General features: G+C 37.7%; 1 protein-coding gene and 1 pseudogene across 9 annotated transcripts in view; one reads left to right on the forward strand and one right to left on the reverse strand.

Annotated features, from left to right (window-relative positions):
• The window catches only part of Pkp4 (plakophilin 4), a 219,534-nt gene that overhangs the window by 126,494 nt on the left and 68,180 nt on the right, over nucleotides 1-24,860 (reverse strand). The window contains exon 1 of one of the 9 annotated variants that reach the window (XM_090342787.1): nucleotides 10,393-10,411. The exons of the other annotated variants lie outside the window; for them this stretch is intronic. Coding sequence (XP_090198913.1) covers nucleotides 10,393-10,401 — 9 coding nt within the window. The 5' untranslated portion in view covers nucleotides 10,402-10,411. Of the gene's footprint in view, nucleotides 1-10,392; nucleotides 10,412-24,860 lie in introns of those variants that run through there. 9 annotated transcript variants of the gene reach the window in all.
• LOC150056321 (neo-calmodulin-like) lies at nucleotides 3,359-4,468 on the forward strand (annotated as a pseudogene).

The raw sequence follows: 24,860 nt of genomic DNA on the forward strand, positions 1-24,860 counted from the left end.
AGACCAGGGACAGTGCACCAGCCCCGAGTTCAAGCCTCAGGACTGGCACAAAAAAAAGAAAAGCAGACTATGTACACTTACATATTTATTTGTTTCAAGGCTAGAGATCAAAACTAGAGCTTCTTACAAGCTAGGCCAAATTGCTTTATCAATAAGCTACATCCAAAGCCTATGTCTTTTTATGACACGGGGTCTTGCTATGTAGCCCAGACTGGCTTTGAACGTGTTATGTAAATTAGGCTCGCCAGAAATTCTTCCTCAGCCCTCTGAGTGTTATGTAACTTATATCCAGCAAGTTTAGGTGTTGGGAAAAAAACCATAATCCTACTCTGTCAAAAAAATCTTTCTATCAGGATAATACTGGAAACTTAGCATTTATGCTTTTTTTTTTAAAGAAATACCTTGATGAACATTCAGAAGCCAAATAAAGTAATAAAAATTTCCACAAACTTAAAATTTTACTTATTCATCAATTCTGGGTTTTCATTAGAACATACTACTAAAATATTATTTTTCAAAACTTAACCTGTTCCCCAAAGATAAGATGTTATTGCTTCAATAACAGTCCTCAAATCAGCAAGTCAAATTTGATTTTATTAAAAACTAGTAATATAGGCTCTTTGGGTTATTTCCATAAAATGATTTCCTATACAAAGCACTCGAGTTAGTGTCTGAATCCCTGTCTGGTATTCAAAAGACTTCATTAGTATGTTTCTACTCTGATTTAAGGTTAACCACTTAAGAATGAGTTATGGGGCTGGGAGTTTGACCTAGTGGCAGAGTGCTTGCCTAGCATGCACGAAGGCCCGGGTTTGATTCCTTGGTACCACATGCATAGAAAAAAAAGCTGTAAGTGGTGCTGAGGCTCAAGTGGTAGAGCTCTAGCCTTGAGAAAGTCCAAGGATAGGGCTCAGGTTGAGCTAAAGTGCAGGACTGGCAATCAATCAATCAATCAATAAATAAATAAATAAGAAAGAATGAGTTATGAATCTAGGTGAGTCTGAATTCAAAGGCTATACTCTGAATAGCCAATCCACATCATTTGTCATGGAGGACACTTGTTTGCCATGAAGTGGAGTGCCTCCTCTAACATCACTCAGTGTCCTTTGACATAATGAACAAGTAAGAAAAAAGCCATAGAGATTACACCTCACTCCAGTTAGAATGGCCATAATCAAGAAATCCAACAACAGATGCTGGTGGGGATGTGGCCAGGAGGGATCGCTACTATACTTTTAGTGGGAGTGCAAACTCATTCAACTACTATGGAAAGCAGTATGGTGGTTCCTCAAAAGACTAAACATAGAGGGCCGGGAGTTTGGCCTAGTGGTTAAAGTGCTTGCCTAGCATGCATGAAGACCCAGGTTCAATTCCTTGGTACCACATACATAGAAAAAAGCTGGAAGTGGTGCTGAGACTCAAGTGGTAGATCTCTAGCCTTGAGAAAGTCCAAGGACATTGCTCAGGCCCTGAGCTCAAGCCCAGGACTGGCAAAAAAAAAAAAAAAAAAAAGACTAAACATAGAGCTCCCCTACATCCAGCAATTCCACTACTGGGCATTTACCCATTGGTCCAGAAACAAGGACACACTAAATCCAATAACCCAACAATGTTCATTGCAGCATTATTTAACATAGCAAAGATACAGAACCAACCTAGATGCCCCTCAGTTGATGACTGGATCAACAAGATGTGGTATTTATACAAAATGGAATTCTATGCCACCATCACAAAGAGCGACATTGCACCATTTATGAGGAAACGGAAAGACTTGGAAAAAATCATATTAAGTGAAGTAAGCCAGATCCAAAGGAACATAGGCTCAGTGGTTTCCCTCATCTGTAATAATTAGTGCATGTCCAAAACTCTTCTAGTAGAGGATTACAATAGCTCAAATCCTAGATAGATAGGCCATATAGGATGAGGCCAAATTAATGGACCTCCAGGACATGGTAACAAAAGCTTAATTATAAATGACTGTTACTCCTTTTTTCTCCCTTCTCTTGTGTTGCCCTTTGGTTAATCTCATATTGTTACTGTATCCCACGTTGTTACTTGGCATATTATATAGATGTTTACCTGTTTATTGGAAATAGGAGGGGAAAAATGAGGGGAGGGAGTGGGGACAGGGAAATGGGGACAATGTATGAGAAGTAATGCACCCTCTATCTGGCAAATATAACTGTAACCCCTCTATACATTGAAATTTAAAAAAAAAGAAATGTAATAACAACAGATGCTGGTGATAATGTGGTCAGAAGGGATCACCACTACATTGTTGGTGGGACTGTAAACTCATTCAACCACTATGGAAAGCAGTATGTCAATTCCTCAAAAGACTAAACATAAAACTCCCCTATGACCCAGCAATTCCACTACTTGGCATTTACCCAATGGTCCAGAAACAAGGGCATACTAAAGCCACTATCACAACGATATTCATTGCAGTATTATTTACTATAGCAGAGATGTGAAACCAACCCAGATGACCCTCAGTAGATGATTGGATCAAGAAGAAATAGTACTTTTATACACAATCCATCAGAAAGAATGACATCGTCCCATTTGTAAGGAAATGGAAAGACTTGGAAAAAAAATCTATTAAATGAAGTAAGCCAGACTTAAAGGAACATAGGCTCAATGGTTCCCTCATTTGTAATTAGTACACATCTAGGACATACCTAGGAGAGGATTACAATAGCTCAAAACCTAGGTACATAAGGTCAGACAGGATGAGACTAAATGAAAGGATCTCTAGGACATGGAAATGAAAGGATCTCTAGGATATGGAAAGAGCTTTATCTTATGTGATTGTTGTTCTTAATGTACTATATTATTTATCTTCTCTTTTGTTGCCTTTTGGTTAATCTCATAGTGTTACTGTATCTGACTCTGTTACCTGGTATATTGTATATACATTTATTATTTATTTATTTTTTGCCATTCCTGGCCTTGAGCTCAGGGCTTGAGCACTGTCTTTGGACTTTCTCAAGGCTAGAGCTCTACCACTTGAGCCTCAGCACCACCTCTGGCTTTTTTTTTCTATGTATGTGGTACTGAGGAATCGAACAGAGGTCTCCGTGCATGCTAGGCAAGCATTCTACCACTAGGCCAAACTCCCGGCCCCAACATACATTTATTTATTTTTTATTTGAAATAGGAAAGGGAAGGGGGAAAGAAAGGTGATTGGGAGGTAATAGGGAGAGGCAAATGGGGGAAATAAAAACAATAGAAGGGATATCAATGTGTGAGAAGTAATGCACCTACTACCTGGTGGAGTATAACTGCAACTCCTCTATACATTACCCCAACAATAAAAAATAACATTAAAAAATTAAAACATAGGAGGGAGGTGTTTATGAGGCACTGGGGGCGGAGGAGGAGAATTAGTCTGAGCGGAGCGAGCAAGCTGAGTGGTTGTGTAGTCGCGTCTCGGAAACCGGTAGCGCTTGCAGCATGGCTGACCAACCGACTGAATTCTGCAGATTGCAGAATTCAAAGAAACTTTTTCACTATTTGACAAGGATGGTGATGGAACTATAACAACAAAGGAGCTGGAACTGTAATGAGGTCTCTTGGGCAGAATCCCACAGAAGCAGAGTTACAGGACATGATTAATGAAGTAGATGCCGATGGTAAGGGCACAATTGACTTCCCTGAATTTCTGACAATGATGGCAAGAAAAATGGAAGACACTGACAGTGAAGAAGAAATTAGAGAAGCATTCCGTGTGTTTGACAAGGATGGCAATGGTTATATTAGTGCAGCAGAGCTTCGCCATGTGATGACAAACCTGGGGGAGAAGTTAACAGATGAAGAGCTTGATGAGATGATCAGGGTGATGGTGATGGTCAAGTAAACTATGAAGAGTTTGTACAAATGATGACAGCAAAGTGAAGACATTGTACAGAATGTGTTAAATTTCTTGTACAAAATTGTTTATTTGCCTTTTCTTTGTTTGTAACTTATCTGTAAAAGGTTTCCCCTACTGTCAAAAAAAATATGCATGTATAGTAATTAGGATTTCATTCCTCCATGTTTTCTTCCCTTATCTTACTGTCATTGTCCTGAAACCTTATTTTAGAAAATCGATCAAGTAACATGTTGCATGTGGCTTACTCTGGATATATCTAAGCCCTTCTGCACATCTAAATTTAGATGGAGTTGGTCAAATGAGGGAACATCTGGGTTATGCCTTTTTTAAGTAGTTTTCTTTTAGGAACTGTCAGCATGTTGTTGTTGAAGTGTGGAGTTGTAACTCTGTGTGGACTATGGACAGTCAACAATATGTACTTAAAAGTTGCACTATTGCAAAACGGGTGTATTATCCAGGTATTCGTACACTATTTGTTGTACTGCTGGTCTTGTACCAGAAACATTTTCTTTTATTGTTACTTGCTTTTTAAACTTTGTTTTAGCCACTTAAAGAAAACCTGCTTATGGCACAATTTGCCTCAATCCATTCCAAGTTGTATATTTGTTTTCCAATAAAAAAATTACAATTTACTGAAAAAAAATAAAACATATAACAATGAAAGAAATAAAGTAAAAGAACAAAAAGAAAGGAAAAAAGAAAGAAAAAAGCCATAGCACAAATGTTATGTGAATCCACCTTGACTTTTACCTATTTCTTCTGCAAAGCTTCAGGCTATGACTTGTACTACCTCCCTGTGTAAATCTCCTGCCTTTTGCCCACCTTGATGCTTTGAAGCTGTTTTCCTAGGCAAACCTTCTCTCCTGAGTGCCACTGCTGGAGAAGAAATCTTTTTCTTGAGAGTGAAATCAGCTTGAATTTGACACCTCATTTCAGCTGCCTACCTCTACATTTTTGGCTCATGCTTCATGCTGTTAGTTTTCTCAACTAAAATTTCACTTTACTTTCCTGTATTCAGAGAAAGACAACCAAACTCCCAAATATCGTGACTACTTTTTAAAAAAGGAGCCTCTCAAAGCATCAGGTTAAATATATAGCTTCTATGGTTTCTCTACCTGATGATCTTTACAATTTTAATTTCTACTGTTATTATAAAGGTCATGCTCAGAGGGATTAGAGGTACCTAAACACCTGGTGATCTCTATCTAAGCATTTTCTATTTGTACAGTCCTTTGAATGCAATTAGAAAAGAAGTTTCATAATCTCACAAAAAGAGTGAAGCAAAAATATGAAGCAAAAAAGGATCTTTAACAGGCCTTGTGGGATTAACAGATGGGGAGGAATAAGAATGCTTATGGTAGGGCCAGGAGTTTGGCCTAGTGGTAGTTTACCTAGCCTAGCATGCACGAAGACCCAGGTTCAATTCCTCAGTACCACATACATCAAAAAAGCTGTAAGTGGTGCTGTGGTTCAAGTTGTAAGAGCACTAGACTTGAGGAAAGCCCAAGGACAGTGTTTAGGCCCTCAGTTCAAGCCCCAGAACTGGAAAAAAAAAATGCGTATCGTCAAAGCCGTTTATTGGAGTGATGAAAACAGAACAATGAAACCTGTTAAAACTGTTCTTAAGAAAAGAAGAAAAGCCTGGAACAGTGGCTCACTCCTTTAATCCTAGCTACAAGAGGTTGAAATCTGAGGATCACAGTTCAAAGCCAGCCCAAACACTAAATGTCCGTAAAATTCTTAGCGCCAAATAATCATCAGAAAAACGGAAGTGGCACTGTGTCTCAAGGGATAAAGTGGTATCCTTGAGCTGAAGAGCTCAGGGACAACGTCCAGGCCCCGAGTTTAAGTCCCATGTCCAACCAAAAAAAAAAAAAAGAAAAAAGAAAATGAGTGTAAAGGGAAAAGGACAAAGGGAATGAGTTTGTATTTGTGAATGCATGGAAAAGTCACAATAAAATTTCCTTCATACAATTAATCTATGCTAATAAAAATAAGAAAAAATGATATTAAGCAAAAAAACCCCAAAAACCCTTATGACAAAATTAAGTTGAGAAAGGAACTTGCTATGGTATAAAAACTTAACTGGGTTTTTGTTTGTATTTGTGCTAGTACTGCATCTTGAATTCAGGACCTGAGAGCTGTCCCTTAAGTTTTTACACTCAGGGCTGGTGCTCTACTGCTTTAGGCTTCTTGCTGGTAATGAAATAGAATCCCACGAACTGACTTCATGCTTCAAATCTCAACCCTCAGATCTTAGCCTCCTTAGTAGTTAGGAACCACCAGTGCTAAGCTGGTCTTATTTTAATATTACTAGTGTGGTAGTCTCAGCTACTTAAGGGGTTCAAGAGAGAATATCACCTAGCTCCAGAGTGATAGATCAACCTAGGCAACATAGCTTGGGCAAATGTGTTTCAAACCCAAATGAAAATAAGTTAAAATGTATTTTATATAGAATTTTCCACTGGAACAAAATTCAATTGAAATGAGTCCTTGAATAGTGACACAAATTCAATATCATTTAAAATTGGACACTCTAATGCAATATTCACATGTCAGTATATATTGCCAGAGAAGCCAATTAAGTAAATATTTGAATTTACACTTCATATTTTTTTCAAAAATTCAAATAAGCAAGAATAAGTCAGTATCCACCTCAACTAAAAATACATTTCTAATTCTGAAATACTGTCAAAGGTGTTGCATATAAACTTTCCTTGACTGATTATGGGAAAAATTGAGCACAGAGATGAAACCTGAATCCTGGGAATTGCATAAAGTAATCAAAATTCTCTGCATGTACGTACCTTCAAAAATTTCCAAAATCAATAAGCTAATTAAGCAATGCTCTTTTGAGATTGAGAGTTAACAATCAGGCAAGGATATAGTACCAAGTTAAAATGGAGCATGACCTGGGGGTAAGTGTGCACATATATGTGCACAAGCATGTGGACAAGCACACCCACACCCTTACATGTGTGGCTGCAATGATCAGGACTTGCACATTTGGCTAAAGCCTGAGAGAATGGAGATTATGAACTGAACATAGGTATAAATTGCAAAATTCTACTTGTACAACTGCTTAGACCCCATAATCATCATATTCTTATAAGCATTAGCTCCAAGAGATTTTATTAGTGGTTCTGGAGTATTTAACAAGGGCAACTGGTCTTTAGCAGTTTAAGTTTATAACTTAAAAGAACAGATTTACTCATACTTCCAGTCTTAAAACTCTTTTCCACACCCCATTTCCCTGACAAAATACTAGGAGACAGGGCTACTGGTAGGGATGCCACAAAGAGTAAAAAGGACAGGTGAAGGAGCAGAAAAGAGGGAAAGCTAGCAGAGCAAGGGGCTAGCTCACTAGGGAAGAAGGCAGAGACTGAGTGAGGAAGAATGGAAGACTTCTTTCTTTGCTAACTCAGCTGATTAGGTGTGATGCCCAAGTGCCATGTGTTCAGTGCCTCCAAAATGAATGTTGAAGAACTAGGCTGGGGCATGCTCTCTCATGCTTTGGACACAAAACTATAAGTGATGAATTCCATGGTGTGATTAATTCCTACAGTGTGCACTGATCGATGGAGGACAGAACAGACTCAAGCATTACCAATAATAGGCCTGAAACAGAGTCTCACTCATTAAGCTCTAGTTTCCTTAAGTCACTTCGTTGTTACGGTAGCTGAGATCAGAGGTATACATTCCCAGTTGTTATTATTATTTGGGGGGGGGGTGGATCATGGGGCTTGAACTTGATCTGAGCACTGTCCCTGAGTTCTTCAGCTCAAGGCTACCACTCTACTCTTGAGCCAAGTCCCACCTCCCACTTTCTAGAGGTTAACTGGAGATAAGAGTCTCAGGTTCTTTTGTGCCTGGGATGATGTTGAACCTGTCAAGCAATGAACTAAGTATTCCCCACTGTCCAAAGGTCAAAATAAAGCTTGAGGACATATATGGCTGAGCTAGAGTCCCAGCTAGGAAATGGTTTTGCTTGAAGCAAGCATGGCACTTGTGATCTCTGCCGGTACTTGACCTTTGAGGAGAGGGGCCTATCAGAGGTGCATGGAGGAGAGGAGAACCACTATTCACTGCTTATGAACTGCTTGACCTTTCCTATTGCATCTAAAATGAGATAAATCCTGAACTGGTGAAATTAAATGAAGTGCACCTGCCATCAACTACACCTTAGTGCTCAGTAAACACTACTATTTTAATGACAAAATTCTTCCTTGTCTGGTAATGCTGATCTTTCAAGTTTCTTATGAATTGCTCAAAATGGGCAAACCAGCTGTCCTTGATCCTTTGTGTTATTTAACAATAAAGATCTATTCCCTAGGATTAGAATTTCTACAGTTATCCATTTTATGCCTCAACTGTTAATTTAATCCTACTTTCAAACTACTAATTATACCTTGTGACTAATTAAACAGAACATAGGAAACACAGTTTTCATGATGACTGAGAATAGCGTCATAAATGTGAGCAACCATGTAGTGTAACCACTGGTTCCCTGGCCCGGTTTAAATTGTTCTATCTGGTCCCAAGCTAATTACAGATGATTTAGCAACAAACACTCAACACCGTATCTCTCACATGCCAACTACTCTAGTACTGGGAAAAAAAAGTTGAGAAAGACCACCTGACCCACAAAAAATAAATAAATAAAAGTTGAGAAAGAGTCAGGCACAGTGGCTCAAACCTGTAATCCTAGTTATTCAGGAGGCTGAGATCTGAGGATCTTGGTTCAAAGCCGACCCAGGCACTAAAGTCTGTGAGACTCTTATCTCTAATTAACCATCAGAAAATTGGAAGTGGTGCTGTGGTTCAAGGGGTAGGGCAGAAGCCTTGAGCTGAAGAGCTCAGGGATAGTGTCTAGGCCCAGAGTTCAAGTCCCATAACTGAACAACGACAAAAAAAAAAGTTGAGAAAGACAGATAACTACTTTATTTTTATAGATAAACATGTTTGACATTCAAAAGGTTTTTTCCTCTCTAAGAAAGTGGTATTTTAACTTGAATTTTTCCTCATTTCCAATTATATACTACAAAAGAAAAAATGTTCAGGAAGTAGAAGAAAAGTACCTTTAACATGAACATAAATGTAACAAGATTCTTTCTAAGTATCCTGGAGAGAAGCCTAATGTTATTATAAAAAATAAATTTATTGCTAAAACCTTGTAGTATAGTAATGTTTGCCAAGTGCAGGAACTGAGAAGAAATACTAATAAAACATTTAGCATCTCATAATAACATTAATTACTCATACTGGGGATATTCAGCAATTTTGATCATTTTTTTAGATGGTATGAACATAGAAGTTCAATACAAAAATTTTGCTTTTGAAAACTGTTCATGAATTCTACAAGTCAGTATTTTAAAACTTAAGGGTGAAATGAACTTAAATACTTAAAAATTTATTGGGAACACAAAGAAATAAAAATTTATTCCGTCGGGCTGGGAGTTTGGCCTAGTGGTAGAGTGCTTGCGTAGCATGCACGAAGACCTGGGTTCGATTCCTTGGTACCATAAACTTAGAAAAAGCCAAAGGTGGTGCTGAGGCTCAAGTGGTAGAGTTCTAACCTTGAGAAAGTCCAAGGACAGTCCTCAGGCCCTGAGCTTAAGCCCAGGACTGGCAAAAAAAAAAAAAAAATATTTTGTCCTCCCTTGCACCCCTTCATTTGGGAAACAAAACCATGTTGCAAAAAAATATAAGAAAGTCAGTTCTGGTTCTTAATGGGCAACCCTGGAACATTCAGAACAGGATAGCACTAATGAAAAGGTGGGTAAAGCTAAAGCAGGCAGGGAAGAAAAGAAGAGCACAAAGGTTCAGATTGGGCATTCCTCTTCCTCAGTACAGGTAGCACAAATGACGGCTGTCTGCCCCATTTCAGCTGAGCACTGATTGCTTATCAATGGAACTACACAGAAACACGTTTTCTAGCCCATACTCTTCTAAACAAATTTGTATGGGCTCCATGGTTCCTTTTCACCCACCTCCTTGGTTGAACTAAGAATTTCCCTAAACCCAAACTGACATGGCAACAATACAGTAAAGTGCACTGGTAAGCTTTGTAGCATCCTTATCTCTGGGCTGTTTCATAACAGAGAAATATATTTCCATTTTGCGAAAGCCACAATATGTCGATGTCTCACTAGTAACAGATGTACAACCTGAAATCCAATTAACACACAGATTTTTGACAGAGGAGTGTTGGTACCTACCTATTTTAACTTCTAAAACTGACAATCACATGTGAAGTAATGCTCCTTTTTAAAAAGCATATCTGAAGATGGGCAAGAGCTCATACCTGCATTTTTATCTGCTCAGAAGGCTAAGATCTGAGGATTATATTCAAAGTCAGCCCAGGCAGGAAGGTCTCCATAAGACCCACGGGAGAGTCAGAAGTAGACCTGTGGCTAAAAGTGTTAGAGCAACAGCCTTGAGCAAAAGGGCTCAGAGTGGGCTGGGAGTTTGACCTAGTGGTAGCATGCACGAAGACCTGGGCTTCAATTCATCCGTACCACATTCATAGAAAAAAGCCGCAAGTGGTGCTGTGGCTCAAGTGGTAGAGCTCTAGCCTTGAGAAAGTCCAAGGACAGTGCTCAGGCCCTGGCAAAAAAAAAAAAAAAAAAAAAAAAAAGTTCAAGGGCAGTGCCTAGCCAGGTCTTGAGTTTAAGCCCCACAACAGACTCCTCTTCCCTGCCACCCCCAAAAAGCATATTGGAAACAACTTTATTGGTTTGTTGGCTATGTATCTAGAGAGCTTGGGAGAGTTTCCTTTATAGATGTTGACTTCTCTAAATAAAGATGTCTAGATTGTAGGCCTTTGAGACAGAAATCTATTTGTAGTTGCCTGCTTTCTAATCAAGATTCCCAATATAAATGAATGAATGAATGAATGAATGAACAAATGAATTACAGGACTGATTGAGGGAGGTAAGGAGCAGGAAAATGGAACCAAATTTAACTAGCTACAGGCTTCACTATCAGATAGTCCCCTAGAAAAGCTTGGCAATCCCTGGACTAAATGTTAAAAATTTGGCAATACAAGAAATACTGAGTCTGTACTATAAAGCAGATGCCATTTTGGTAACAAATGTACTATGTCTGTTACTTACAGTCTTGCAAACCTATCAGGCTACAGTTACCTACCATGCTACAGTTTCATTATCTGACAAATTGGTACGGTAGTATCAACCAACTTAGAGGTTATTGTGATAATTAAATGAGCGATGTATACAAAAGTGCTTAGTCCCTGCTACATACACTGATATGCAATAAATATCAACAAAATTTAAAACAATCTGTGCTTGGTATGCAGATATCTGGCATATAGGCTTTTGTTACACAGCCACCATAAATCTGAGTTTGGTGGTATGTGCCTATAATCCCAGCTACTTGAGAACCTAAAGTCAAGAGGTCTGCAAGTTCAAAGCCACTAGGCAGCTTACTAGGAATATCCTCCCACTGCCCCCATCCCTCCCCACCCCCCAAAATAAAAAGGTTGGGAATGTGGCTTAAATGTAGAGTGATTGCCTAGCATTCATGATGGCCTGGGTTTGATTCTTCAGTACCACATAAACAGAAAAAGCTAGAAGTACAGATGTGACTCATGTGCTGGAGTGCTAGCATTGAACAAAAGAAGCCCAGGAACAATGCCCAAGCTCCAAGTTCAAGTCCCAGGGCAGAAAGAACAACATCTCCCCATTTGTAAGGTAATGGAAAGACTTAGAAAAATTATATTAAGTGAAGTAAGCCAGACTCAAAGGAACATAGGCTCAATGATTTCCCTCATTTGCCATAATCAGTAGAAACCTTGGGCTCTCATAGCAGAGATTTGCAATAGAGCAAAACCTTGATACATAAGGCCATACAGTTTGATGCTAAATGAAAGGACCTCTAGGATATAGAAATAAAAGCCATATAATGAGTGATTGTTGTCCTTAATGTACTATGTTATCTCTCATCTCTTTTGCTTTCCCTTGGTTATCTCATATTGTTACAGTATTTCACTTTGTTATCTGATATATCGGATATATTTGTATTTGGTTATTTGCAATTGGATAGGAAAGGGGGGAAAACAAGATGAGGGTGGGGGTGGTGGGGAGGGAAATGGGGACCAAGACATGAGAAAGGTTATAAATGTATGTGAAGTAATGTACCTTCCATCTGGCAAATGTAATGTAACCCTTCTATTAATTACAATAAAAATTATATGGGAAAAAAAAGATGATCCTATCTTTTTTAAGAAAAAATTTTTTTTAAAAAACACCCTAAAATAATCTTTCCTTTTTTTACTTAATAAGAAAAGCAAATCAGAAACCTGTTGGCTTCTGTCTGTAATTGTAACTGTAAATATTGGAGGCTAAGATATGAGGATGGCAATTTGTTGTCAGTCCCAGCAGAAAAGTCTGTGACACTGATTTCCAATTAACCAGCAAAAAGCCAGAAGCAGAGGTGTGGTAGCTCAACTTGTAGAGCATACCCTTGATTGAAAAAACTAATCAAGAGCATGAAGCTCTGATTTCCAAATCTCAATAAGATAAACTAGACATTTTAAGGCAAGAGGGTTTCAGTACCTGGAACATACTGGATGATCCTGTATGCCACCCTCCACTTGGATCCAAACCAACCCCTACACTTGCCTACAGCTCATAAATGCAGAACAAAGGTGACTTCTCAGATTAAGCAGACAATTTTTTCAAAATAATGACATGATATTATTTGAGATTATAGAATGGTCCAATGCATTTCAAGAAAGCAAGATCTAGCAGAAAAAAAGGGAGGGGGTGGAAAGCTGGGCGTGGTGGCTCATGCCTGTAATCCTAGCTACTCAGAAGGCTGAGATTGCAGGATCGCAGTTCAAAGCCAGCCCAGGCACTAAAGTCCATGAGACTTTATCTACAATTAACCACTAGAAAACAGAAAGTGGAGCTCAAGAGCTCAGGGACAGCACCCAGGCCCAGAGTTCAAGTGCCATAACTGACAAAGACAAAACAAAACAACACCTTAGTGTTTTGCAGGAAATACAGGCCAGGCGAGGTGGATTACAACTATAATCCCAACTGATCAGAAATTGGAGACTGTGATGATCTTGGTTGTAGATCTGCCTTGGCAAAATATTTGTGAGATTCTTTTTCAGTCAACAAACTGGTGTGGTGGTGTGTGCATGTAGATGAAAGAAACTGTACATATGAGGATCATCACCTAGACAAAAAATGCCAGATAGTACCTGAAACATAACTAAAGGAAAGGGGGCTTAGAATGGCTCAAACAGCAGGGGGCCCAGCCAAGCAAGCAAGCTGAGTGAAACCCTAGTACTACTGAAAAATAACCATAATAATTATTCTAAAAATCACATACTTTATCTGCTTTTTGGCAATTTAACAGGTGATTTCACTGCAGCATCCCAATAGCCTATGAACTGGACATTCTTACTGCTAATCTGATGTAACTGGAAGCAATGAGCTTTCTGGGCTTACTCAGTATCATAATGTTATTTGTAGCAGTCTGCATGATTCCAAATCGTCTGACACCATAGCTTACATTCTTCTCACTACCAGAAGATGTGCCTTAAAACTTTCCTACATTCTTTAGTAAAGCATAATGAAACTTTAGTTTACTGATGAGTAAGGATTGTGCTGTTATGACTATGCATAATACAAATGAAAAGGTAAAATATTCACCATAATTAAGAATATCTCAAAACGTATTGAAGGCTCCTAAAGTCCTCCTCTAGAAGGTTCTGGGCCCTGGTTGGCTGTGAGGAAATCCTGAGTAGATGGATTAATCAGTGCACTCAAGGCATATCAAGAATGCTCACCTGAAGACAGGAAGGAACTGTGTTTTCTTAGCTCACTTCTTGATCAGTAACCTGGCTGGCTCTCTGCTAGCCAGCTGACATTGCTCTGAGCTTTAGGGACCATATCCTTCCAACTGGCCACTGCTAATCATCTACAGGAATCAAAATTCAGTGTTCTTGTAGCCTTTGGGGCAGTCAGGCTGCTAGCTAAATGTCACAGAACAACCTCACCTTTGTACCTTGCAATATTTTGTGGCCCATGTACTCTCATTATACATTTCTAGTCTGTCTGGATTAAAAATTTTGAGGCTGGACTTTTTCTCAGATAAAAGAACTGGACTGGAAATTGGTTCTCATTTTTTTTTTTTTTGCACAGTGCTAGTCATAAAATAAGACAGTCCTAATTACTACCTTTATCTTCCTCTGTGTAGGAATATATCATAAGATAATATGTGAAATCTATCAGTGTGAGCTCTGCCAGTTCTCATAAATCGGTCTGAGTAATTGCACTTGGCTTTGGAGTACATCCAGGTTACAGCAGGCAAGAACAGATTAGGGGTATGTGTCATCATAGCAGTGACACGCTCGTGCCTTCTTTGTGAAAGCACCGGTATTTCTTCAGGCTTTCCCATGACTCACTCCAGCTACATTTTCAATGAAATATTGCTGGAAGCATTCAAAAGCTGGAAAGAATAATCCTGTCAGTACAGATGTCTGCTCTCCTTAAAAAAGAAAAAAAAGTAAAAAGGTGTGACATCATTTCAAACTACAGTCAGTCTGCCATTTCCTGGCAGTTGAGTTGAATGGGCTCATGTCTGTACAAGTAAAAGCCCAAGTCTAATGTGGACCTAAACAAGATACAAGAATCAGCACTTTATGTTCAGATATAAGTAGGTTCATTATATATATATATATATATCATATTATATATATATTCTTTTGGCTACACATTTTTTAGTAGCAAAGGAAAAAGTACCAGGTATAAGCTATCAAATTACATATCACAGAGTAATTTTTTTCTCTCCTTGTGTGTCACCTGACCCCACTACTATTGGGGGCTGGAGATGGCTTCTACTTGGTACTTATCTCTCCTGAGCAATTTATAGAAGCTGAAATACATTCCTGTATTTGGACTGTGTTTTCTACCTACTGTCCATGAGACTTGTAATTTTTTAACAAATGAAATACTCAAATCCTGAAAGCTAACTAGTATCTAATACCATTCTGGCAAGCTCATATCCTGCAGTATGGCAGTCCAAAACTAGAGTATTTGTGTATTTTTCTACATTTTCTTCATGATGATTTATGCAATTCTGTGCAAGGAAATTGGTGAAGGAATATCTGAGAAAGTTTTTAATGAGATTTCTAAATGTATTCTGTAAAGATAAATAGAGTTGGATTTGCAGGACTATGTTAAGATAACTCATCTCATATCTCACAGGTCCAGACAGATAACGGATCTTTCCCATAAGTCTGTGAGACAACTTTATGACATGAAGTTCATCTAGCATATGACCAAACTTTTTTTCATATATTTTTATTGTAATTAATAGAAGGGTTACATGATATTTGCCAGATAGATGGTGCATTAATTCCCATACATCGATACCCTTTCACATGTCTTGGTCCCCATTTCCCTACCCCCACCCCCACCCCTCATCTTGTGTGACCAAACTTTTAAGTCTCCTTGTGTCTGAAAACCCTTCCATAGGTCACATCATCCTCTGAGTATTCCTCAATATGGATGCAAGGACCTTTACATTTCACCGACATTTCTACTACATCTAGGATAACGACTAGTGACTGTTTATAAACACTTAATCAAATTGTAGTACTATAGGATCTTAGATCATGAGGATACTGTGACCTCCAAGTAACCTACTCAAGGTCACACAGCATAGAGGAAGGAAAAGAAGATGCTCTGACTCTTAGCAACTTCACACATTATCAGATATGAAGGCTGCTGCCAGTGGAAATACATTTTCCAAGTTTATATGCAAGCCAACTGTGTTTCTCAATCACATCTCATCCAGCAAGTTTTCTACTTCTTGTAACCTATACAAACCTATTTGTTTTCCTCCCTTCTCTGTTAACCTTAGCCTAAGGTAACTTTTTTTTCATATATTTTTATTGTAATTAATAGAAGGGTTACAGTATATTCGCCAGATAGAAGGTACATTACTTCACATACATTGATACCCTTTCTCATGTCTTGGTCCCTATTTCCCTCCCCCCACCCCCACCCTCATCTTGTTTTCCCCCCTTTCCTATCCAATTTCAAATAACCAAATACAAGTTATTTCATATTGTTAAGGTAAATTTTTAGTTATTATTTTAATTATGAGCTTGTTTTTTTTTTAATCCCTGCACCATTTATTTTGTGGCTTTAGAGTTTTAATTAAATACAAAATGCTTGATCTAAGAAATCTGAAAAATACAGCAGGTGAGTAAGATATCTGAGAAATCAACTTACAATTTAGAAATGTCTTCTTGCATTTTATTCATGAATGTGCATGTCTATAGCAAAACTGATCAGAAATTGTATCCGTTTCATTAAAGACACTTTAAATCACATACATGTACTCTGAAGTAATCATTCTACCTGTATTGAAACATGTTGTTGCTAATTTTTAGATATAACAAGCATAACTATAATTGATGTCTGAATGCTGATGATCAATAATACTTCCTAAGGCTGAATTTCTAGGATCAAAACTATTGAATCATAACAATTTTTAAAGGATTTATTGCAGATCAGTACACTAAAGCCATGCAGCTCACATGGCTGGCACAGTTTACTGCCAACAGCACTGTGTGGATCTGCAACATCACTACATCTATTCCTAATATTCCATTTCATTTTAGCCAGTATAGTAAGCAAAATATATTCCCAGTATTTTTAGTATTTCTCTGAATACTGGCAAGCTAGAACATTATTTAACATGTAATTTGTTATTAATATTTCTTCCTTTGTCAACTGTCAGTTGATGTCACAAACCTTCCTTTACTCTCCCACACCCCCTACTGATTTGTAATTACATAGACTCATTCAATAGGCACCTGCTACCAATGGTATCCTGTGATTAGGACACAATTCTTACCCTGGGCAGCTAAAAGTATCATTGGTAATTTCCTTATAAGAACTTTTAAGGGACATATTATAACATAACAACATATTGCCAACACCATTATTTAAGCATAATTAGAATAATATGTATCATTCTTGGGAATTATGTTAACATGTAAAGGAATATGGTCACAACTTAAGACTCTTGAGTATTTCTTTATCTGTCTTGGCAAATTCAATAAGCCAGCAAACCATGACTCAAGTCATTTTTTTCCCCAGTCCTGGGGCTTGAACTCTGGGCAGGGCCCTGTCCCAGAGCTCTTCAGCTCAAAGTAACCCCACCCTACACTTGAGCCACAGTGCCACTTCCGGTTTTCTAGTGGTTAATTGGAGATAAAATTCTCATGGACTTTGGTGCCTGGGCTGGCTTTGAGCCATGATCCTGAGATCTCAGCCCCCTGACTAGCTAAGATTTTAGGCATGAGACAGGCAACTCAAGTCACTAAATAAGCTTAATAGGTGCAAAATATCTTAGTCTTAGAACAGTAAGAAATGTCACTCAGTCCCAAAGTGAAACATTACACCGTTAATTCTCCCAGAATAGTGTACATAATAGTTAAATACTTTATTTATTTACTTTTGGTCAGTCATGGGGCTTGAATTCAGGCACTGGGTGCTGTACCTGGGTGCTTCTACTCAAGATTAGTACTCTCCATAGCTCCAGTACTTTAGACACTACCATGAAGAATAGAACAATATTCTGAACACTATTCCTACAATCAGCCAAAGAGTAACGAAGCAATCTATACAAGAATCAGGAAGAAGTAACTTAAGAATCTAATTGGTGACTCCCAAGAAACACTGATTTCTGGTTTAGGTAGTTGCATGCCGGGAATTTCTTATTCTTGAGTTATGAGTTTAATTTCTAAAAGGATTACATCTTAAGTGTCAAAAAGGGGAACAGAGAACAAGAGTAAAGATAACAAGAATATCTTCTGTTTATGCATGTACATATGTATGTGTGTGTGCGCGCGCGTGTGTGTGTGTGTGTGTGTGTGTGTGTGTGTGTGTGTGTATGCGTTGTGCTGGTACTGTAGTTTAAACTCTGAAGCTTCCAGTTGTTCAGCTGATCTCTATCATGTAACCTTTGCTTTCATCCTGCTTTGTGCTGTTTGTTTTGGAGATGAAGGCTTGCAGACTTTTCTGCACCAGATGGCCTCAGGCTGTAATCCTCCAGATCTCAGCCTCCGGAATAACAGGCATAAATCTATAATTCCTAGGCATGTCTCAATTCTGTAGGTAATGTCTATTATGTCATGATCTCTTTAAATCAGTATGCCAAGGGCTTTACTTTCTGTCAGTAAAGTTGTTTTTAAGCTACACCTACTCTAAAATCTGTCTCAGAATAACCCACATTTCCATTAAATCACCTTTCTGAGGCCTCCACGAATTTCCTAGGATTTCTCAAATATGCTTGTTATGCCCAATGATTCAATTTTTTCCTATACCCACTTTTCTCTAATAAATGCACTACAAGGTTTAATTACTTTGTATACATATCCAAAGTATGAATGTTTGGTTATAAATCTCAGACTCCCTACTTATTAACTAGGTAAGCCTGGGCAAATACTCAGTTTCTCTGACCACCAAATAGTAGTAATGAGATCTACATAATTTAACATTTTTAGTTGTAAGCAACAGAAAGACCTCTGGCTAACTTAAGGATAAATATAATTTATTGAAAATATGTTATGCCATTCATTACTACATTTTCCCATCAAGTGTAAAAATTAGGTACAAATAAATTGGGATGAGATGCTTAATGGCTTCAAGAGCACAGTTTTCATTATATTAACTCAAGTTGTGCTAACATTAGGAATTCACCATATAAAGTGTTAAACATAATGTCTGGCACAAAGTAAAGAGCCCACTGGATCTTTACTGCACAGAGATCACTTATTCTAATGCCTAACTATAACCTTCTAAATTCTTTGTTTCTTGCAGTAACAATAAGAGCAGTAATGGTTGGGGGAGGAGAGGAAGGGAAACAGTGAGGTGTCACAGGGAATCACCAGACTTGTGTTGTCACAGTAGTGTGATGGTGTTGATAAGCCATTGACCAGTGGCTTTAGATTAAGAAGAAAGCTTTCTAACAGGGCAAGATATTTGTTGCAGGATATGTGTCATCTCCCCCCCCCTTTTCTTAATTAATAATTGTCTTCACTGACATTTAAGGGGAAAGCAAAACATTATCAAAAGTTGAGACATTTCATAAAAATGATTCAACCTGGTAAGTTTCACATCAATAAAGTATGCGTGCCCAAGTGTGTAGTACAGATTAGATAAGCTTAAAATCACAGCATTCTGTTCAGAACACACAGCTATAAAGATATATTTCATATTCTTTCCTATAGGCCTTCAAATTTTATCAACCGAGAGCACGACAAAATCAGCAATCAATAAAATAATTCACACAATAATTTAATAAAAATGTCCTCTTTGGGGAGGGCACAGAAAAGGAATGAGGAAGGCTGAAATGTAACCTTGCTATTCAGGAAACACTATACAGAAAATGAACTGTGTATGTTATACAGAGGAATGGGGGGGAGAAACTGGGGGAAAGTGAAGGAAAAAAAAATAAATGAACTTATCACCTGACTTATGAAATAGTAACCCTTCTGTATAATACCTGAAAAATAAAACTATATTTTAAAAGTGTGCTTTTCTTTATTCTTTGCTAACAGAAAAAAATATCAAGATCCTGTTGCTCAGAGTTCACAATATTTAACAAATTATTATTATTAAAGAATAAATGGGAAAACGTAAGCATTGCCTCCTAACAGTCATATCCTTAAAACAAGAAACATGAGGTACCTAACTTCTGTAATGGAAAAAGGACATGCTAACTTACTACACACTTGAACAAAAGGACTTACTTTCAAAAACAATAAGAAAACTGGGTGTTGGTGGCTCATGCCTGTAATCCTAGCTACTCAGGAGACTGAGATCTGAGGACTGTAGCTCAAAACCAGACTGTACACAAAGGTCCATGAGATTCTTATCTCCAGTTAAGCACCAGAAAGCCAAAAGTAGTGTTGTGACTCAAGGAATAGACTGCTAGCCATGAGCTGAAGAGCTCAGAGACAGTGTCCAGGCCCAGAGTTCAAGCCTCATCACATCACACACACACACACACACACACACACACACACACACACACACACACACACACACTCTCCAAACAATAAGGAAATCTATAGTATTGTTGGAAAGAGAAATCTTACCAACTCTGTGAAGAATCAGTATTTGTAAAGGAATAAACGAAGCCTGGTTCATTCATGTGATCCTAGCTATGCAGGAGATTGAGGCCCATAGTCAAAGCCATTTGGGGGAGAATAGGTCCATGAGACATTTGTCTCCAATTAACCAGCAAAAAAAATCAATCCAGAAGTGGAGGTGTGTTTCAAGTGGCAAACCACCTTAAATGAAAAAAGAAGCAAAAATGCAAGGCTCTGATCTCAAACTTCAGAACCAGTATATATGATTTTTTTAAAGATTAAAATGCAGAAATGAAAAGCTCAGGGACAGCGCCCAGGCACAGAGGCCAAGACCCACAAGGGACAAAAAACAACAATAAAGAATGACATGGCAAGACAAATAGTAAACATGTCAAGTTAAAAGAAGTGTACTCACATTCAAAAGTTCTGCAGATCACTACTCTGCTGCCTCTCGTCCTCTTAAGCCTAACATGAAGACAACCAAATTGCTATCTAGAGGGGACCACCCCTAGTTGAGAATCATTGCCATAATATATGGTACTATGCTGAGCAATTTCTATGAATTAATTTATCTAATCCCCCAAACCTTTATAACATAGTTTCTTTTTTTCTTTTTTTTTTTTTGGCCAGTCCTGGGCTTGAGCTCAGGGCCTGAGCACTGTCCTTGGTTTTTCTCAAGGCTAGAGCTCTACCACTTGAGCCACAGCACCACTTCTGGCTTTTTTCTATGAAGAATCGAACCCAGGTCTTCGTGCATGCTAGCCAAGAACTCTACCACTCCAAACTCCCAGCCTATGGTTTCTTTTTTACAGAGGAGGAGCCCAAACAATCTTGTTTCTTAACTACTAAATTATAATATGTATGCATTAAACTATCTGCTTCATAAAATAAAACGCAGAAATACAAAATATGGACAAAATTGTAAGAGTTAATTCCTCTATAATTGCTCATTTAGAAAACTATAGGCAGAGCAAAGAACCCTGATCTTGACATAGGCTCTAAGAATGACTTTGGGAAAATGAGCAAGTGAGATACAGAGCTACAAGTATAGACGATGCTACATGATAAAAACTTTAGTGATGCCAGGCTGTCTTCTAGGAGACTTACGATACAAAATTCTACACAGGAAACTGCTAGTTTAATATTAGATATATTGAAATAACTGGAACTCCCAATTACTAAGGGAAAATTAAGTGTTCTTTCAAGAGCCAAAAAATAGATCAACTGTGAGTACACTGCCTTCTTATTTAATAGCTATTTCATTATTTTAAATATTATTTGATAGAGGATAATTTGCCTCATGACAAATTTCCTTTCAATTTGTTTGCAGATGGTTTCTATAAGTGTAACTCCTGGATTATTAAGGCTTAAGTGCATAAAATATTTTAGGATTCTGTAAGGTAATACACACATGAGTCTGAACTACTTGAAAAGGCTTTACTTTTTCAAACATTTTTCTCAGAAATTTCCATGACAAATAATCTTAATGTGAATTGCTTGCTGTAATCAGTAGACCTGATTACAGTGAAAATAATATATTCATAAATTATAACAGAATAGATGACTCATTTTTGCAAAAATAAAAAAAAGATGGCTATTCAGAATAAATTAGGTGCACTTAATAATGAAGATAAGCATCCGAAACCTCAAGTTTTGTGTCAGCTATAGAGAAACTTCAGTTATACTTCAAGGCAAAAATATATGTCTGTACTATCTTTTTCCAAAAGTAATTCTATATGGAGAAATGATCATCCAGAGCCAAGAACTGTGTTGCCTGGTCCTGTTGTCTATTTAATCTCACCAACTCAAAAGCTGGTGTGAACAGGGGAAAGATTATTCATAAATGAATAACTGAACTATGAAAACACTGTGAACTAGGTTACTCAACTGAAAAGGAAATTAAGATTTCAAGCATGTAAAATCAGGGTTGACTTAAAATATTAACAAAGGAAAAATATTCTATTACCCTAAAATGTAAATGGAGGGTAATGCAAACAAAATGGTAAAATTTAAGGTTGAAAACATGTAAGCTAACTAATCAACATACAACTAGCATAATATATAAAAATAGTATGCTTAAATACAAAAGGGGTAATAGTTCATGTTCTTATATGGTGTGATTCACTTAAGATCCAGTGTTACTTGCTCCACAATGAAATATACAACATGGCTTTTCCCTGTGCAGTCTTCTGAAAACAGAAGCTATATTATACTGGTAATTCTATATCTCCTTACCAGCCACCTTCTCCTGCATAAAGAGCTTTTGCTCACCACAGGCTTCAGCAAGGATTTTAATTAATAAGATAGCAAGGCTAACCTATGTATAGAAGGAGGGTATGCATTCAGTTCCTAAGTATCTGGAGGCATCTACCACATATTTCAACACTTATATTTGTGATACAGCTACATGTGAACAGCCAGATGGAATCTGCTCAAATTCCTAGAATTTAAGAACTGTTTCAGAAACCACTGCAATCTCAATACACTTAAGAAAATGTTTCTATGGGGCCAGGAACTTGGCCTAGTGGTTAAAGTGCTTGCCTAGCAAGCACGAAGACCCGGGTTCGATTCCTTGGTACCACATACATAGAAAAAGCTGGAAGTGGTGCTGAGGCTCAAGTGGTAGAGTTCTAGCCTTGAGAAAGTCCAAGGATAGTGCTCAGGCCCTGAGCTCAAGCCCAGGACTGGCAAAAAAAAAAAAAAAAGAAAAAAAAAGAAAATGTTTCTAACTAAATGAAATAGAACAAACACTGTTAGTAGTCTGCACATATAACTGAGGTCACATTACACTGGAAAACTCTGCTACCAGGTCAGATGATCATTAGAGCATCAGAAAATATGGGCAGATGGAAAAATGCAACACTTGCTGCCGGGTATCTTTGTAGCCTATTCTTTAATCACAGATACTCCAGGTAAAGGAGTAATTGCATCCTTAATATACAGGAAAATATATATTTCTATTTTTACAAGCAACTTAAGATGATTGACTTCTTTCCAGCCAAAGTATGAGAGTTCAAAATTCTTGATGTCAAATCAAATTATGTCACAAGAGCTATACTGTGGGGCACGTCACCATTTGACCTTGTGTTGAACCTTATTTCTTCAATATTAATAGGGAGTAAAATAACAAAATCTGGTTATCCCACAGACACACTACAAGAAGATCTAATCTTACCTGTGTTTCATGATGAAGCTCAAGCATGGAAGGCTTCACTATGTAAGTCAGATAATTACAACTCATAGGACAGTTTAGTTATCAAAAGAAAAAACATAATAAATTTATCTCTGGTACTAAGAACCAAAAATAAAAGGCATTCCTATTATACTTCTAATGCTTTTATCTCAACCATGAACTGTTTGTTTACAACTAAAATTTGAAAAAGTTGTCTTCTGTTTGTAGCTGAAGTATGTTAAAGGATGATTTTCCTGTAAATAAACTCAGGACTGAATGAGAGGAAATGGTAAAGGCAGGTGCCTAGCAGTTGAGTTGTTTCAGTTTCAGAGGAATAAAGTAAATAATTGTACTGGAACTTGTTCAGTTCTGGGCATACTGCCATACAGGAAGGGTGTGGAATTACTGAAGTTAACATGTCCATTTAAAAATGAAGTAATGTCAATAGAAGACAGTTGGGTTCCAAATTTCTTTAATAGTCACAAATTAAGGAACTCTGGTTCTCATTTCACTATTTCATATTCAAGTTATCACTTGTTAGTTCAGACACAGAGAAGGTAGAAATTTTAATTTCCACAAAAGAAAAAAATGCTATCTTGAAAAGCTTCTTTCTTTCTTTCTTTCTTTCTTTCTTTCTTTCTTTCTTTTTCCCTCCCCCCCCCTTTCTCTCTTTCTTTGCCCATCCTGGGGCTTGAACTCGGAGCCTAGATGCTATCCCTAAGCTTTTTTGATAAAGACTAGTGCTCCATCACTTAAACGACAGACAGCTTGTTTTTTTGTTTTTGCTTTTCTTTTTTGCTGGTTAATTAGAGATTAGAATGTAGTGCATTTTCCTGCCCAGGCTGGCTTTGAACCACAATCCATAGATCTCAGTCTCATGAATGGCCAGGATTGCAGATGTAAGCCATGAGTGCCTAGCTCTAGAGTTGAGAATATTGCAATTGTTACCTGTCAAAGACACCACCACCAACAACAAAAAGTACATAGCATCTAATTTGAGCCTCACTAAAGAGGAATACACAAAATTTTTGCATGATTTACCAAATCGATTCTTTGCTTACCATTTCATGGCCTCTGGATTAGCCTTGATCTTACCCAAGTTTCTTGTATCACCAACCAAAAATAAAAGAATGTGGGTAAATCATGGAATGATGTTAGAGCACTTTAACAGTATGACCAATTTCAAATAGATATCTCAGTCAAGCAACATTATGATACAATATGAGTCTAATAAATATTGCAATATGATTTTACATAAAACAAATCACCATGCACCCTATAGTGCATGAATGAACTACTTACTAATTAACACTACTCATGATGGACCACATGGTTCTCTTTTAAAAGCATTTTTAAAACCAAAAGATTATATTTTATCAATCACAGCACAACAATGTACTCTGCCGAATGCTATTACCCGACTCATTACTTCCATGTGCTTGTGAGGCAAACACTCTGACCCAACCTAGTAGTAAGGCTGTGGATGAGCATGCAGTGTCTTATCAAATTCCTATTCATCTATGGCCAAAAGTGTGTTGTACAATCAATGGATTTAGTCTCAGCTTCCACAGGAGGAGGCAGTCTTTTGTGAGAACTACCTTTGGGTATACATCATCTAATTACCACACATAAGGCATTAAGCTAGTCACTCAATTCTGACAAGTTTGCCA

Source organism: Megascapheus bottae, chromosome 12, assembly GCF_031878675.1.
Source record: "Megascapheus bottae isolate mThoBot1 chromosome 12, mThoBot2.hap1, whole genome shotgun sequence".
Lineage (NCBI taxonomy): Eukaryota > Metazoa > Chordata > Mammalia > Rodentia > Geomyidae > Megascapheus > Megascapheus bottae.